Below are 17131 nucleotides of genomic sequence, written 5' to 3' on the forward strand. Positions count from 1 at the left end.
GGGCCATTTTATTAATAAATACAGAAGAGCCAAATTGTTTTTGCCATTCTAGTATAATTACACACAAGACGCTGGACTGAGCACTGAGCAATTGGTGTTTGCACTAAAATTGCTGACAGAGAGGGTCGTATGTGGGAAATATATGCAATGTAGTAATTGTATGAACTGTAAAGCAGTCCTTTATTAAAATAGTTTGAACAGCTCAAATTTGAATTTAGAGAAAAGAAAAATAAGGGTGCCCTAAAACCCAAATCAAACTGAAATAGTACTGTTTGCTGCTACCAAAGGGGTGAGGGGTATTAGCTACCCCCTCGAGGTAAAAGATTATGTAGATAGACTGAGAGCGCAAACAGACTAATATAATCCAATATTTATTCATATAAAAAACAATAAATTAAATGAATAACTCCTCAGACATTCAACAGACCAAAGTATTGTTACAATGTATACAGTCTCTGTTAATGATGTTTCTGTCGAGACTTCCGGTGGGCGGGCCTGACAGCTGGCCTCGTTTTAGATGAGCTCTCCGCTCCCCCCTGATTGTTACACCCGAACACCATACTTTCTCCGGGTGAAGAGCCCCCCCCCAACATCGGGACACCTCTGGGAGATAGAGGTGGGCAAGCAGACTTTGCTCCCGGCTCCCCACCACCCGTGACCTACCGGAACGAGGTGTTTTGAGAGATGCCAGCGCCCTCGGCCGCCATCTTGGGCTCCCTTGTCCCCGGAGTCTGAGCGTCCCGGCTGGGAGCTCAGTGATACGGACGCCCGGCTCCTTGATACAGCTGGCGGTGACCTCGACAGCGAGACTTCCAGTCGCCCAACTCCCGGCTCAGCACTGAAGCCAGCAGACGCCTGTCCTCCAGCAGCGGTGATCGGTGACGTCACCGGTGGGATCCCGGCCCCCGGACACTGGTGACTTCTGATCGCGGCACTTTACCAATTACCTCCGTCTCCTGCCGTTGCCCGGAGCTTCCCACCTCCAGTTTAATACAGCCGGTCGCTGCTATTGTGGGGGACACACACACTCCTCATTCACAAGTAAGGCACTTCTCATCTTAGCCAAGCTCTCTACGGCTGGACCCCTGCCTCTGCTGCTGCGGCTCTCTGTCCGATACCCTGCAGCTGTTCTGACCCTCCTGACCCCCTGATATATAGCAGTGTGTGCTTGCAATTGTTGCTGCCACAGCAGGTACCGCGCGGGTCGCTGCCTGCCTTACAGGGACATTGCACCACAGGACGAAGGCTGCCATCCCTTCCCCCCTGCTATTCATCATCTGTCAGGACTGCACTGCTGGGCTATTTACACCAGGCAACCCCCTCCCTACCGTACTACAGCTTCACAGCCCTATATCACTGTGATATGTGATCTATGATGCCTTTCCTCCCCTGACATCCTCTGTTCTGCAAGATATCTACTAACAGCTTATTAGAAGGCACCTTCTTGCAGCGTATTATATTATCTTACTATATTTCCCTGCCCAGCTATGGAAAAATTTGTGGCTAAAACACCCAGGAACACTGAGAATTCTCAGACTCAGAAACAGAAAGAGAAATTTCCTGCGGCCATTTCATCTCCTCTCCGGAATTCTCCCTCCAGAGGTAACACCTCTGACTCGCCTGATCCGGCCCTCGCTTGTTCTGATACGGCAAAGAGAGCCAAAGATATATCAGACATATTGTTAACAGATGTATTTGGCCTTTCAGGCCTCCATATTGGGTTCTTGTAATTGTAAAAATAATTGACAGGTTCTGTTTGTTATATTCCTCATGTTCTCTTTCACACACTCAACTTTTAGGTATCAATTCTATGTTTTTTCATGGTATGTTGCTTACACGTTCCCATTGGCCTACTTGATGGGATGGGCCGATGGCCACTCTAATCTCATCTTATTGCTTTAAATTCCACAGGAAAGGTATAGGTTAATGCCATGGCGTCCTCATTAGCTACTGTCCTCCCTTACTCCAAAACCTCTTTTAAATGCATATCTTGGAACGTAGAAGGGCTAAACACCCTCATCAAACGTAAAAAAGTGTTAGGTCACCTGAAAAAACTTGGCCCAGATGTTGTTTTTTTCCAGGAAACACACTGGAAGGCCTCAGACCCTAACACACTGCTTGATAACTGGGTCCAGGGTTTTCATTCCACCTCTTATTATAGTAAATCCCGTGGGGTCCTAATAATGTTTAGCAACTCTAGCCACTATGTCATACATGATGAGTGGTGCGATCCAGAAGGCCATTTCCTTTTTTTAAAAGTTGACTTGGAAGGTGAGTTATACACGCTAGTTTGCCTATATGCCCCTTCTGGTCCAAACGCCTCCTTTTTTTCTGATATTTTTTCTAAATTGCAGGGGTGGGCAGAAGGGTTTGTGGTCTTGGGCGGGGACCTGAACATAATTTTAGATCCAGAACTAGATGTCTCCGGAGGCCCTCGGCTCCTCAACAACAGGTCACCTCCCCCCACAGTATCACTTCTTATTGACTCCCTCGCCCTAATAGATTCCTGGAGATTTTTTCACCCCGTCTCCCGTGAATATACATTTTATTCTCATCCCCACAATTCCCCTTTTCCCATTTAGAATACTGGTTGGTGTCCAACTCTCTTTTACATAAAGTGGAACAGGTGACCATAAAGAATATTCTATTATCTGACCACGCCCCTATTAGTATGACCATCTCCTTACTCAAACCTAAAACTTTTTCCTATAATTGGATATTCCATGATTATTTAGCATCCACTGATGATTTTAAAGCTCACTTAGCGCAATCTTTCTCTAATTACCTTGTAGATAATAACGTCCATTGCTCAGACATTAACCTCCTCTGGTCGGCATCTAAACCGGTCTTACGGGGCCATATTATAGCATATGTAGCACCAAAAAAGAAAAATCTGTCTCAGAGATTCTCACACGCTTCCACGGCAGATTCTATAGCATACTCCGCTTTATTGGCCAGCCCCTCAGAATCCTGACGCCTCCTATATAAGCAGGCCAAGGACCTCTATGACACTTTCTTTTCAGAAAGGGCCCAAATGAACCTTAACTACCAGAAAAATAGATATTTTCGCTGGTGAAATAGACCGGGAAAACTTCTGGCCAGCATGGTACGAGCCTCTATGGCAGCAGCCCCTATCCTTTCGATTCAGCTTCCTGACGGCTCCATCTCCACCTCCCAGTCTGAAATAAATTCAACCTTTTTAACTTACTTTGAATTCTTTTATAGTGCCCTGGCGGACAACCCGAAGGCAGGCATAGACTTTCTCACCCAATTAGACCTCCAGGTCCTCACTGTTGATGACAGAGAGTTCCTCATGTCCCAGATAACGGCAGAGGAGATTGAACAGACGATTAAATTACCCCCCACGGGCAAGTCCCCTGGATCAGATGGCCTATCCGCTGAATACTATAAATCATTGTCATCACATATCTCTCCATTCCTTGCTCAGTTGTTTAATTCCATTCTTTCGGGTGAACCAACCGCCCCCCCCCCCCCACACACACACACACACACACACAGTTCAATGTCGCTAGGATTATTTTACTTTTGAAACCAAATAAAGATCCCACCCTTCCCTCCTCATATAGGCCGATCTCCTTACTTAATCAGGACTTTAAGATTTTCACAACATTGCTTGCTACCCGACTGCAACCCATACTCTACAACCTAATCCACCCTGCTCAAACAGGGTTTATGTGTAACAGACACTTGGTGCGTAACATTAGGACATTCTTAGCCACCATGACAGCGACGTACCATGCTGGCCTAGTGGACAACCTGGTAGTGAGTTGCGATGCCGATAAGGCATTTGACCGGGTCTCTTGGACCCATCTTTCTCTAATTTTTCAGGTACAGGGCTTAAGTGCCCCCTTCCTTCAGGTGTTTGCTACCCTTTACAACAAACCTACAGCCTTTTTAACTATCAATTTCAACAATACTTGTTGTTTTGACTTGGTCGGGGGACGAGACAAGGCTGCCCTCTCTCCCCTCTGCTATTTAACCGCGCTATAGACACGCTTTTTAGACACTTTATTAAGGCACCCCTCTAGCGAGGGATTATGGTTGGGGAGGTGGAGGTGAAGTTTTCGGCTTTTGCCGATGACTTTCTCCTCTACTTCTCAAATCCTAAGACAGCTATCCCAAAAGTCCTCACGCTGTTGGCAGACTTTGAAATGATATCGGGATTTAAAATCAATTATCTCAAAACGGAAGCGTTAGTGTTCTTCCCGGAGGGACAGCAGGGATGGCGAGGCTCCTTCCCATTTCGTTGGGCCCAAAACAACTGCCTTACATATTTGGGCATACAGATACCACGTCACCCGTCCCTATTGCATAACTGTAATTACAACCCGGTCCTTCAGAGAAGTGAACCCTTCTGGACTTTTCAAAATGTGCTCACCTTCCCTTAACTTCTATTCGTCGATGCCATCTCTTTAAAATGATCAGTTTCCCCCGACTCCTCTATGTCCTCCAAACTCTACCCATTTATCTCTCTAAACAAATGTTATCGGTTTTGAACAAAGCCCTCTCTAAATTCATTTGGGCGAACAAACACCCCAGAATCTCCCTATACAAACTCCAGCAGAAACGTGACCTGGGAAGCCATGTTTACAATCTTACGCCTAGGCAGCTAATTACAGAATAGCTTCTGATTGGATCAGTGGTACCCAAACTTACTCAAATAGCCACCTAGATCAAGCTTTCACACCCGGATGGAACCTAGTTTCTCTACTACACACTCCACCTCAGGCTCTCCTGCCAGCATTTAAAAACAACTGCTTAATCAACTCCGCCTGTGTTGCTTGGCGCACTTTGCGCCCTCGGTTGCAATTATTACGCTACCAATCTATATTTTTACCGCTATGGGGAAACCCCGACTTCCATCCCCACCACACATCCCCGATTTTTAAGGAATGGTATAAGCATGGCCTCTGTTACATATTCCAATTTTTACAACCGGAATCGTTTTGTCCTTGATATTATCGATACCTCTGTTCCCCTTCCTACAGGCTTGTAGTTACTCTCTATATTGGGAAGTAGAGGTGTGTCCACTGACCTTGACAGTGCTGTACGACGCGTGCCGGGTTCCCTACTCACTACATCACACATCTATGACCAGGCCCATCTAGTACTGAACCTTGAGGGAGGTTCAACGAGATTATTGAAATGGGAACGTGACTTCCCTGGTCTTACCATGAGATTGCTCCTTTCTGCTTACCAAACTCTAAACAAACACTTGGTCTCTATATCATATGTAGAGATGAACCACAAAATTCTACATAGGGCGTACTTCACCCCCAAGCTCAAGTTTTTGATGGGTAAGGCAGACACGTCCGCTTGTTTTAAGTGTGGTGACCTGGAGGCCGACATTAGGCCCTGTCTTTGGTCATGTCCCCTAGTTCATTCCCTGTGGTCTGCCCTTCAAAGTTACGTAACCCATGACCTACACCTGTCCTTTACTATCAGTGATATTTGGGCCTTCTGGGGTATAGTCCCTGCCGAATCAAGTTCTGGATTGTCCAGTGGTAATCTAAAATTACTTAATAAATTGCCCGCCACAGCCAAAAAGACGATACTATCCCAATGGATATCTCCCGACCCAGTACCTATTACCCTTTTATATCCCAGGTTATCTTACTTATTCACAATGGATTGGTCCGAGGTTTCCTTACAAAAAGAAAAATGAACGGCGACTTTCTTTGACATTTGGTTGCTCTACATCACAATGCTACCTCCAGAAACCAAGTCACTTTTGCGTCAGAGCTTTCACCTCACCACTTGGTACAATATGACCGTACTAGGTACTGCCCACCCTTTTTAAAACCTAACCTGGGCCTTCCTTGTTTCTCTGTGTACCCACAGTCTAGTTGTTTATCCCTATACCTTCTTGTCTTCCCATTGCTCCCCATGCGTACCTTTATGTCTGTACTGTGATTTTACCAAATTTTTGTTCTGTTGTTGTGTGAACTTACTCTATGTTTACAATTTTCCTGTCAATAAAAATTGTTTAAAAAAAATAATAATGTTTCTGTCTTAGTGGAAACAAAGTCTCAAGATCCTCAGTGATTTTCAGTATGTGATTTCAAGAAACGACCAGTTAGTACGGGTCGAGAAATGCGTCAGTACTTCATTCTGCTCAGCATTCTTATGGACTTCACGCACCCAACTGACAGCCCTGTAAACTGAAGCTGCTTGACACGGCTTCCCAGCTATCAGAAGTCGTGGCTATCAATCCATCGGCCTTATATGCTGCAGGACTACACAGGTGGACACCGCTCACAGGCAGCATTTCCACTACAGCTTCCCGATCTACGCAAGTCACGGTGCTTTTCCTAATGTGACCGCACACTGTGGGACAGAGCCGCACACTGGCCCTTGGTGGAATGCCATGGCGATATCCTGATCACGGTTTTACCACACAGGCAGACATCACTCGTGGACAGATTGGCTTAACTAAGTCTATCCATTTCAGCCTCCGGCCAACGTAAGTCACGGTGCTGTATCAATTGTGACCGCATTTTGTGGGAATCTCTGAGATAGAGCTGCATAGGGAGTACCTGTGAAATTTGTGGAGACACATAATTTGGGGGCAAGTACCATCTATTTTAAGTCTCATTTGTTTGCCATTTAACACGTGGCACCAATATCATCACTGGATAGTAGATTAGCAGAATTTGCTATCCTTACTGAATTAGCCCCATGGCACAGGGATCCTACAATGCAAAGTAATATACTGTATACTCCCAATTTGGAATATAGGGCTTAATTCAGATCTGATCGCTGGGCTGCATTTTTTGCTGCACTGCGATCAGATAGTCGCCACCTACAGGGGGAGGGTTAAATCGCTGTGCAAGTGTGTGATCGCATGTATTGCAGAGCTGCACAAAAATCAGTTTGTGCAGTCTCTGCGCTGCCCAGGACTTACTTATCCAGTGCAATAGAATCCTGATGAACGGGGCCTGTGCTGACGTCAGACACTCTCCCTGAAAACGCTCAGTTGCCACCCACAAATGGCCTCTTCCTGTCAATCTCTTTGCGAACACCTGTGCCAATGGATCATTCGCACAATTTCATCGCTGACCACCGATACCCGTTGTAGCCGTCCGACGCGCCAACGCATTGCCGTGCACACACATGCGCAGTTCGGATCTGATTGCCCGCTGTGTGAAAATGCACAGCAGCGATCAGATCTGAATTAGGCCCCTGGTCTTAAAGTCATGATGGAGAGCAGTGTGGGAAGCACATTTGTTAGCTACATTATGTCAATCAGATTGAAAATAGGTTTTAAAAGTTTTTCAGGACTTTCAGAGTAATTTGGCTTATGGCAGAAAACCTTTTTTTTATATTTATATTATCAAAACTGCTCCTTTGTCATAGGAGATTGTTTGTGTGATTTCCAGTTGAAGAATGCTCTTGTATCTTGTTGGTATGCCTAGTTCCAGCATGTCGCAAATGATGATTTCACGCTACCACCCAGGGAAAATAGGAATAAGATTAGGGAATACTGCAGAGGAACCTGGGACTAGCAGAGAGGATCTGGTATGAAATACCACCAGACGGGATGCCGGCTGTCAGTATAGCAACAGCGGCATCCCGTCTGCTGGAATTCTGGCAGCTAGGTGGCGAGTCCCCTCGTGGGCTCGCTGCTCCCACTTTGGGCCCCGTGGGGAGCTGTGCTCATGACAGGTTCTATTCCCACTCGGTTGGTGGCCTGAACCCACCAGCCAAATGGGAAGGTGTCAGGATTCCGGCCGCCGATATAATGTTGGCTGTCGGGATTCCAATGTTGGTATCCTGAAACGCCGAGATCCCGACAGCTGGCATTTTAATGGCATCCCAGCAGAAAATATTTTTTTTTTTTTAGGATTTCTGTTAAATGTGGCATTTTCATGCTTGCTCAAACAAACCATTGAAATATGAAGGCTGAACATAAGATGGATGCAGCACCAGTAAGTCTACAGCCACAGATTTAGAAAAACAGGGTTCTTATAATAAGGTACTTTCCAATTAATTGCTGCAGTTGTGATCAATATGGTACTACGCTGTGTAGACAAAAGTGATTGGACACTGACAGCAAACAGATCAACAAGATTTTATTGACATTTGTACTTTGTAGGTCCACTATGTGCAGTGATTACTGCAGACACCCTTCTTGGCAAAATGTCCACAAGTTCCTGGACAAAAGCAGGTGGTATATTTTGCGATTCCACCTTAATTACAGTTACCAACTACAACACTGAAGAAGGTCAAGTCGGTCTAGAACACACCTGTCGCTACAATTCAACCCAGAGATTCTCAATGGGGTTAAGATCTGCTTATGAAGCCTATGATGATCTCCTTTTCAAACTCGGTTACCTCCTTTCGGCAAGCCAGTTCATTAGCAAATGATCTAATCATTTTATACCTCCGCAAACACGTTTCTGCTGCAAGAGCGGGGGGGGGGGGGGGGGGGCAGGGAGGAGTGTCCGATCACTTTTGCCTACATAGTGTACAGTACTAGGCCACAAAATGTCAATGCAAAACAGTTCTGTTATTAAATGTGGTTGTGGTGGCTACTCTATAATGGCATAAACATATGGTGATGCATCACTCTATCTTTGAGCTCACTTGTAGCAATATAGAAAGGATATAACTCAGAGCCTAGGAGTTTTAGCTTTTCTCGCAAGCCCTGGGAGATTCATCATACACAATTAATCTACATATATACTAAAACAGGTTCTAAACAGATCTGAAATACCTTTAGTACCAGAAAACGTCCCAGTAGAAATTAGAACTTTAACGCATGAAGTACTTATGTGGTGACAAATCTTTGAATGAAATCAGGAAATAAAATGAGGTTTTCCACTAATTATGTTTAATATAACCATGTTCTTACAAGATGTGCCATTTAAGGTTTGAGAAATGTTATATAAGTGTTCCTGTCGGTTGAACTCTTGATGATAATAAGCAGCTTAGCAACCATCATGGATTGCCTTCAGAGGTTCCACTCAAGCATCAGCTCATTACCACTGACATTTTCTTTCTGGAAACTAGCTTCCGGATTACTGGCTGACAGCCTTTATTCATTGTCACACAAAAGAATTTGAAACAGTTTGGAATACGTGGCTGGAGATCTTCGGGGAACAATTTATAGTATATTGAACAGTAACTATATAACCACTAGAAATAGAAATTTGTATACCCACCTCGGCAAGATAGAACTCATCGTACTGTCTTTTAAAGTTCTCCCCCTTGTAGTAGTTGCTGGCAGCTACAATTACATCCACTGCAACCATGCTCAGTATAAACATGTGGAAAATGGACGATCTCATCATTTTCTGCATAGACAAATATAGAGAACACAAACTATAAAAATTACTTCATGACAGTATTCAGAATAAGAATTCTTACATAATCTTGATGTTACATGAATTCATTCTTTTTATATATATATATATATATATATATATAAAAAATAAGAATTTACTCACCGGTAATTCTATTTCTCGTAGTCCGTAGTGGATGCTGGGTACTCCGTAAGGACCATGGGGTATAGACGGGCTCCGCAGGAGACTGGGCACTCTTAAAAGAAAGATTAGGTACTATATCTGGTGTGCACTGGCTCCTCCCTCTATGCCCCTCCTCCAGACCTCAGTTAGGGAAACTGTGCCCGGAAGAGCTGACATTACTAGGAAAGGATTTGGAATCCAGGGTAAGACTCATACCAGCCACACCAATCACACCGTACAACTCGTGATAACTATACCCAGTTAACAGTATGAACAATAACTGAGCCTCTCTCAACAGATGGCTCATACAATAACCCTTTAGTTAAGCAATAACTATATACATGTATTGCAGAGAGTCCGCACTTGGGACGGGCTCCCAGCATCCACTACGGACTACGAGAAATAGAATTACCGGTGAGTAAATTCTTATTTTCTCTGACGTCCTAGTGGATGCTGGGTACTCCGTAAGGACCATGGGGATTATACCAAAGCTCCCAAACGGGCGGGAAAGTGCGGATGACTCTGCAGCACCGAATGAGCAAACTCAAGATCCTCCTCAGCCAGGGTATCAAACTTGTAGAATTTTGCAAAAGTGTTTGAACCCGGCCAAGTAGCAGCTCGGCAAAGTTGTAAAGCCGAGACCCCTCGGGCAGCCGCCCAAGAAGAGCACACCTTCTCGTGGAATGGGCTTTTACTGATTTAGGATGCGGCAGTCCAGCCGCAAAATGTGCAAGCTGAATCGTGCTACAGATCCAGCGAGCAATAGTCTGCTTTGAAGCAGGAGCACCCAGCTTGTTGGGTGCATGCAGGATAAATAGCGAGTCAGTTTTTCTGACTCTAGCCGTCCTGGAAACATAAAGTTTCAGGTGTCACGATCTAGGTAATTCCTCATCAGTATTTACCTTCCAAATGCCTCCTGAGACTGTCCCAGTGTTCCAAGCCTGGATTCCATCTGCACTGTCTGTGTGCAGCACGCTGCATCTCTGTCTCTAATCTCTTTACTGTGATTCTGGCAGCATCAGGGTTAAGTTTCACATGCAAGTTACAAACAATCTTTCCCTCCAAAAGCTAACATGGGTGCAGCCATGTTTTCCTAGTCACATGTTACCTTTCAGCCTATCAGCTGCACTCTGCTCTCAGCCTGATTACCCAGCAGCTGCACTCTGGTCTCTGGTTAATCAGCCAGCCAATCCCTGTTTCCCAGCTGGTATAAATATCTTGTTCCTGGGGTGGAAAGAGGTCAGTGCTTCAATTGTCTTCAGTGATTCCAGTGTGCAGTCCTCCCATGGACTTTCTCTGCAGTACAGCCTGACTCTGCAGTGTCTCATCATTGCATCCTGTGACTGGCAGTTACCGACACCAGCTTCCAGCAGTGCTCTGCCCTGCCAGTAACCATCGGTGTTCCACCATCGATCTCCAGTCACCATCGGTGTTCCGCCATCGATCACAAGTCACCATCGGTGTTCCGCCATCGATCCCAAGTCACCATCGGTGTTCCGCCATCGATCCCAAGTCACCATCGGTGTTCCGCCATCGATCCCAAGTCACCATCGGTGTTCTGCCATCGATCCCAAGTTACCATCGGTGTTCCGCCATCGATCCCAAGTCACCATCGGTTTTCTATCATCCGTATTCCTCTGAACTGTGTTTAATAAAACCTTTGAACTTTCCTTCGTTGTCTTGGTCACGCCTTTGGGCATTTGTTCTAAAGGTTCCCCGCATGTCCAAGAACCCTGTACTGCCTCCCAGGTACACATATACCTCAGCCCCTATAACTGAGGCTTCCCCCTGGTCAGTTCCAGCCCTCAGTTGTGACAGTAAGCACTGACCTAATGGATCCGGCCGGAGACCAGGTCCAAGCGACCAGGCCGATGCAAGAACTTGCAGCCTGCCTTGAACGTCAGGAGACTGCACAGGGCCATGTGATCCGCTGTCTCCAGGACCTCTCCTCTCGTGGTTCAGGGGCGTCCAGTGTGCCGACTGCAGTACCTTTGGTGGTATCCCCACCCACCATTCCCGTTTCTGCTCCTTGTCTCCATTTACCGACACCTGCCAAGTTTGATGGTTCCCCAAAAGCCTGTCGGGGTTTCCTAAATCAGTGTGAGATATATTTTGAGTTACAGCCTGGCAGTTTCCCATCTGACCACACCAAGGTTGCTTACATCATCTCCCTCCTCAGTGGCTCCGCCCTCGATTGGGTATCACCTCTATGGGAGAAGTCTGATGCCCTGCTCTCTTCATATGCAGATTTTGTGGCAACCTTCAGGCGCATCTTTGATGAACCAGGTCGTGTGACCTCTGCCTCCTCTGATATCCTCCGGCTACGTCAGGGGACACGAACATTCGGTAAATATCTGGTACAGTACCAGATCCTAGCGTCCGAACTTTCCTGGAATGATGATGCTCTTTACTCAGCGTCTGTGTCTACAGCCCAAGGAGGGGCGTCTGTGTCTACAGCCCTAGGAGGGGTATCCAATGTTCAAGCTCTAGTAGGGGCATATGAGTCTTCTCAAAAAGGAGTTTCTGATCTGTCAACCCCAGGAGGGGTGCTGGAGAAAACAACCCTGAGAGAGGTGTCTGATTCATCAACCCCAGGAGGGGTCACCAAAGTTTCAGTCCCAAGGGAAGTATCCAGAGCCAGGTTCCTAGATGGAAATTTTTGTGCTACAGATGCAGTTATGAACTCCTGTTTGCCGTCTTCAGAGAGCACCACCCTGTTGGCATCCAGCATGGACCAGGTCCAGGATGGTCTAACTGAACACTCGGATACCACTCATTCCCGTTCTAACCGGATTCTGACTCCTTCAGTTCCAGCTGATTCAACTGTCTTTAGACTCAATCCGGTTCCATCCGTCTGTCTGAAGATTCCTTCGGTTCCAGCCGATTCCGATATCTCTGGACCCAATCCGGTTCCATCCGTAGGTCCAAAGACTCCTTCAGTTCCAGCTGATTCAACCGTCAATCCGAAGACTCCTCCGGTCCCAGCCGGTTCAAGCTTTTCTGGACCCAATCCGGTCCCATCCATCTGTCCGAATCAGCCTCCTTCGGTTCCAGCCGATTCTAGTACCTTCGGATCTAATCCTGTCCTATCCGTCGGTCTAAAGACTCCGCCGGTCTCAGCCGGTTCAAGTTTGTCTGGACTCAATCTGGTCTCATCCATAAATCCGGTACAGCCTCCTCTGGTTCCAGCCAGTTCAAGTTCATCAGGATTCAATCTAGATCCTTCCATTTGTTCAGGTAAAGAACTTATAAGAAGTGTCCTGGGGCCACTCCTAAAGGAGGGGGTGCTGTCACGATCTAGGTAATTCCTCATCGGTATTTACCTTCCAAATGCCTCCTGAGACTGTCCCAGTGTTCCAAGCCTGGATTCCATCTGCACTGTCTGTGTGCAGCACGCTGCATCTCTGTCTCTAATCTCTTTACTGTGATTCTGGCAGCATCAGGGTTAAGTTTCACATGCAAGTTACAAACAATCTTTCCCTCCAAAAGCTAACATGGGTGCAGCCATGTTTTCCTAGTCACATGTTACCTTTCAGCCTATCAGCTGCACTCTGCTCTCAGCCTGATTACCCAGCAGCTGCACTCTGGTCTCTGGTTAATCAGCCAGCCAATCCCTGTTTCCCAGCTGGTATAAATATCTTGTTCCTGGGGTGGAAAGAGGTCAGTGCTTCAATTGTCTTCAGTGATTCCAGTGTGCAGTCCTCCCATGGACTTTCTCTGCAGTACAGCCTGACTCTGCAGTGTCTCATCATTGCATCCTGTGACTGGCAGTTACCGACACCAGCTTCCAGCAGTGCTCTGCCCTGCCAGTAACCATCGGTGTTCCACCATCGATCTCCAGTCACCATCGGTGTTCCGCCATCGATCACAAGTCACCATCGGTGTTCCGCCATCGATCACAAGTCACCATCGGTGTTCCGCCATCGATCCCAAGCCACCATCGGTGTTCCGCCATCGATCCCAAGTCACCATCGGTGTTCCGCCATCGATCCCAAGTCACCATCGGTGTTCCGCCATTGATCCCAAGTTACCATCGGTGTTCCGCCATCGATCCCAAGTCACCATCGGTTTTCTATCATCAGTATTCCTCTGAACTGTGTTTAATAAAACCTTTGAACTTTCCTTCGTTGTCTTGGTCACGCCTTCGGGCATTTGTTCTAAAGGTTCCCCGCATGTCCAAGAACCCTGTACTGCCTCCCAGGTACACATATACCTCAGCCCCTATAACTGAGGCTTCCCCCTGGTCAGTTCCAGCCCTCAGTTGTGACAGTAAGCACTGACCTAATGGATCCGGCCGGAGACCAGGTCCAAGCGACCAGGCCGATGCAAGAACTTGCAGCCTGCCTTGAACGTCAGGAGACTGCACAGGGCCATGTGATCCGCTGTCTCCAGGACCTCTCCTCTCGTGGTTCAGGGGCGTCCAGTGTGCCGACTGCAGTACCTTTGGTGGTATCCCCACCCACCATTCCCGTTTCTGCTCCTTGTCTCCATTTACCGACACCTGCCAAGTTTGATGGTTCCCCAAAAGCCTGTCGGGTTTCCTAAATCAGTGTGAGATATATTTTGAGTTACAGCCTGGCAGTTTCCCATCTGACCACACCAAGGTTGCTTACATCATCTCCCTCCTCAGTGGCTCTGCCCTCGATTGGGTATCACCTCTATGGGAGAAGTCTGATGCCCTGCTCTCTTCATATGCAGATTTCGTGGCAACCTTCAGGCGCATCTTTGATGAACCAGGTCGTGTGACCTCTGCCTCCTCTGATATCCTCCGGCTACGTCAGGGGACACGAACATTCGGTAAATATCTGGTACAGTACCAGATCCTAGCGTCCGAACTTTCCTGGAATGATGATGCTCTTTACTCAGCGTCTGTGTCTACAGCCCAAGGAGGGGCGTCTGTGTCTACAGCCCTAGGAGGGGTATCCAATGTTCAAGCTCTAGTAGGGGCATATGAGTCTTCTCAAAAAGGAGTTTCTGATCTGTCAAAGAACCCTGTACTGCCTCCCAGGTACACATATACCTCAGCCCCTATAACTGAGGCTTCCCCCTGGTCAGTTCCAGCCCTCAGTTGTGACATCAGGGCCCGGACTACGTCCAGCAACTTGGAATCCTCCAAGTCCCTAGTAGCCGCAGGCACCACAATAGTTTGGTTCAAATGAAACGATGATACCACCTTAGGGAGAAATTGGGGACGAGTCCTCCATTCTGCCTTTTCCATATGGAAGATCAGATATGGGCTTTTACATGACAAAGCCGCCAATTCTGACACACGCCTAGTCCAATCTAAGGCCAAAAGCATGACCACTTTCCACGTGATATATTTTAGCTCCACGGTCTTAAGTGGCTCAAACCAGTGGGATTTTAGGAATCCAACACACGTTAAGAGGCACAAAAGGGGCTGAATATGCAGCACCCCTGTAACAACGTCCGAACTTCAGGCAGTGAAGCCAGTTCTTTTTGAGAGAAAAAGGGATAGGGCCGAAATCTTGGCCTTTATGGATCCTAATTTTAGGCCCATAGTCACTCCTGACTGTAGGAAGTGCAGGAATCGACCCCCCTGGAATTCCTCTGTAGGGCCTTCCCGGCCACACACCAAGCAACCTATTTTCGCCATATACAGTGAAAAAGTCTTGCTGTCACGTCTTTCCTAGCCTTTATCAGCGTAGGAATAACTGCCTCCGGAATGCCCTTTTCCGCTAGGATCCGGCGTTCAACCGCCATGCCGTCCAACGCAGCCGCGGTAAGTCTTGGATCAGACAGGGTCCCTGTTGCAACATGTCCTGACTGAGAGGCAGAGGCCATGGGTCCTCTGAGAGCATTTCTTGCAGTTCCGGGTACCGAGTCCTTCTTGGCCAATCCGGAGCAAAGAATATTGTTCACACTCCTCCGTTTATTACAATTCTCAGCCCTTGGGTCTGAGAGGAAGAGGAGGGAATATATAGACCGACTGGAACACCCACGGTGTTACTAGTGCGACCACAGCTATCGCCTGAGAGTCCCTTGACCCAGCGTAAAACCTTTTTTATCTTTTTATTGAGGTGGGACGCCATGTAGTCCACCTGAGGCAGTTTCCATCAATTTGCAAAACTGCGTGAAGACTTCCTGATGAAGTCACCTCTTTCCCGGGTGGAGGTCGTGTCCACTCCCGGAATGAACACTGCTGACAGTGCGCTTACTTGATTCTCCGCCCAGCAAAGAATTCTGGTGGCTTCTACCCTCGCCACCCTGCTCCTTGTGCCACCCTGGCGGTTTACATGAGCCCCTGCGGTCTGACTGGATCAGAACCGGTTGGTCGCGAAGCAGGAACTCCGCTTGACTTAGGGCGTTGTATATGGCCCTTAGTTCCAGGATATTGATGTGAAGTCAAGTCTGTTGGCTTGACCACAAACCTTGGAATTTTCTTCCCTGTGTAACTGCCCCCCACCCTCGGAGGCTTGCATCCGTGGTCACCAGGACCCAGTCCTGAATGCCGAATCTGCGGCCCTCGAGAAGGTGAGCACTCCGCAGCCACCACAGGAGAGACACCCTGGCCCTGGGGGATAGGGTGATTAACCGATGCATCTGAAGATGTGATCCGGACCACTTGTCCAGTAAGTTTCATTGTCCTTGCATGGAACCAGCCGAAGGTGATGGCCTCGTATGATGCCATCATCCTTCCCAGGACTCGAGTGCAGTGATGCACTGACACCTGTTTTGGTTTTCAATAGATTCCTGACCAGTGTCACGAGCTCCTGAGCTCTCTCTATCGGGAGATAAACCCTCTTCTGGTCTGTGTCTAGGATCATGCCTAGGCGAGCAGATGAGCTGTAGGAACCAACTGCGACTTCGGAATATATAGAATCCAGTCGTGTTGCCGTTTCACTTCCAGAGAAGGTGATACGCTGTCCAGCAACTGCTCTCTTTATCTCGCTTTTATGAGGAGATCATCCAAGTATGTGATAATAGTGACACCTTGCTTCCGCAGGAGCACCATCATATCCGCCATTACCTTGGTGAAATTGGTAATGACAATCCCGTACCGCAATTCTGAGGTACGCCTGATGAGGTGGATAAATGGGGACACGAAGGTATGCATCCCTTATGTCCCGATTCATTTCAGGCTTGCAATGACCGCTCTTAGCGATTCCATCTTGAACCTGAACCTTTTCAGGTATATGTTCAGGGATTTTAATTCAATATGGGTCTAACCGAACCGTCTGGTTTCGGGATTATAACATGGTCGAATAATAACACCCTCTTGTTGAAGGAGGGGACCCTTGACCACCACCTGTTGAAGATACAATTTACGAATTGCAGTTAACACTGGCTCCCTCTCTTGGGGGGAAGCCCGCCGGGTCCTCGGTGAGGGGGCCTCTTCTCACAGTCCAGCCTGTATCCCTGCGATACAATTTCTATTGCCCAGGGATCTAACAGGGAGTGAACCCACTTGTGGCTGAACTTACGAAGGCGTGTCCCCACCGGGCCTAGCTCCGCCTGTGGAGCCCCAGCGAAATGCGGTGGATTTTTGTAGAGGCCAGGGAGGACTTCTGTTCCTGGGGACTAGCTGTGTTGTACAGCTTCTTTCCTCTGCCCCCGGCTCTGACAAGAAAGGACGCACCTCAGACTTGTTTCTTTATTCGAAAAGCTGCATTTAATAATGTCGT

General features: G+C 47.4%; 1 protein-coding gene across 3 annotated transcripts in view; it reads right to left on the reverse strand.

The window, feature by feature from the left end:
• NALCN (sodium leak channel, non-selective) overlaps positions 1-17131 on the reverse strand; it is a 1296054-nt gene that overhangs the window by 641352 nt on the left and 637571 nt on the right. For all 3 annotated transcript variants that reach the window (XM_063953246.1, XM_063953245.1, XM_063953244.1), the window contains one exon: positions 9186-9317. In XM_063953246.1, coding sequence (XP_063809316.1) covers positions 9186-9317 — 132 coding nt within the window. The remainder of the gene's footprint in view (positions 1-9185; positions 9318-17131) is intronic.

The sequence above is a fragment of the Pseudophryne corroboree genome, chromosome 2, assembly GCF_028390025.1.
Source record: "Pseudophryne corroboree isolate aPseCor3 chromosome 2, aPseCor3.hap2, whole genome shotgun sequence".
Lineage (NCBI taxonomy): Eukaryota > Metazoa > Chordata > Amphibia > Anura > Myobatrachidae > Pseudophryne > Pseudophryne corroboree.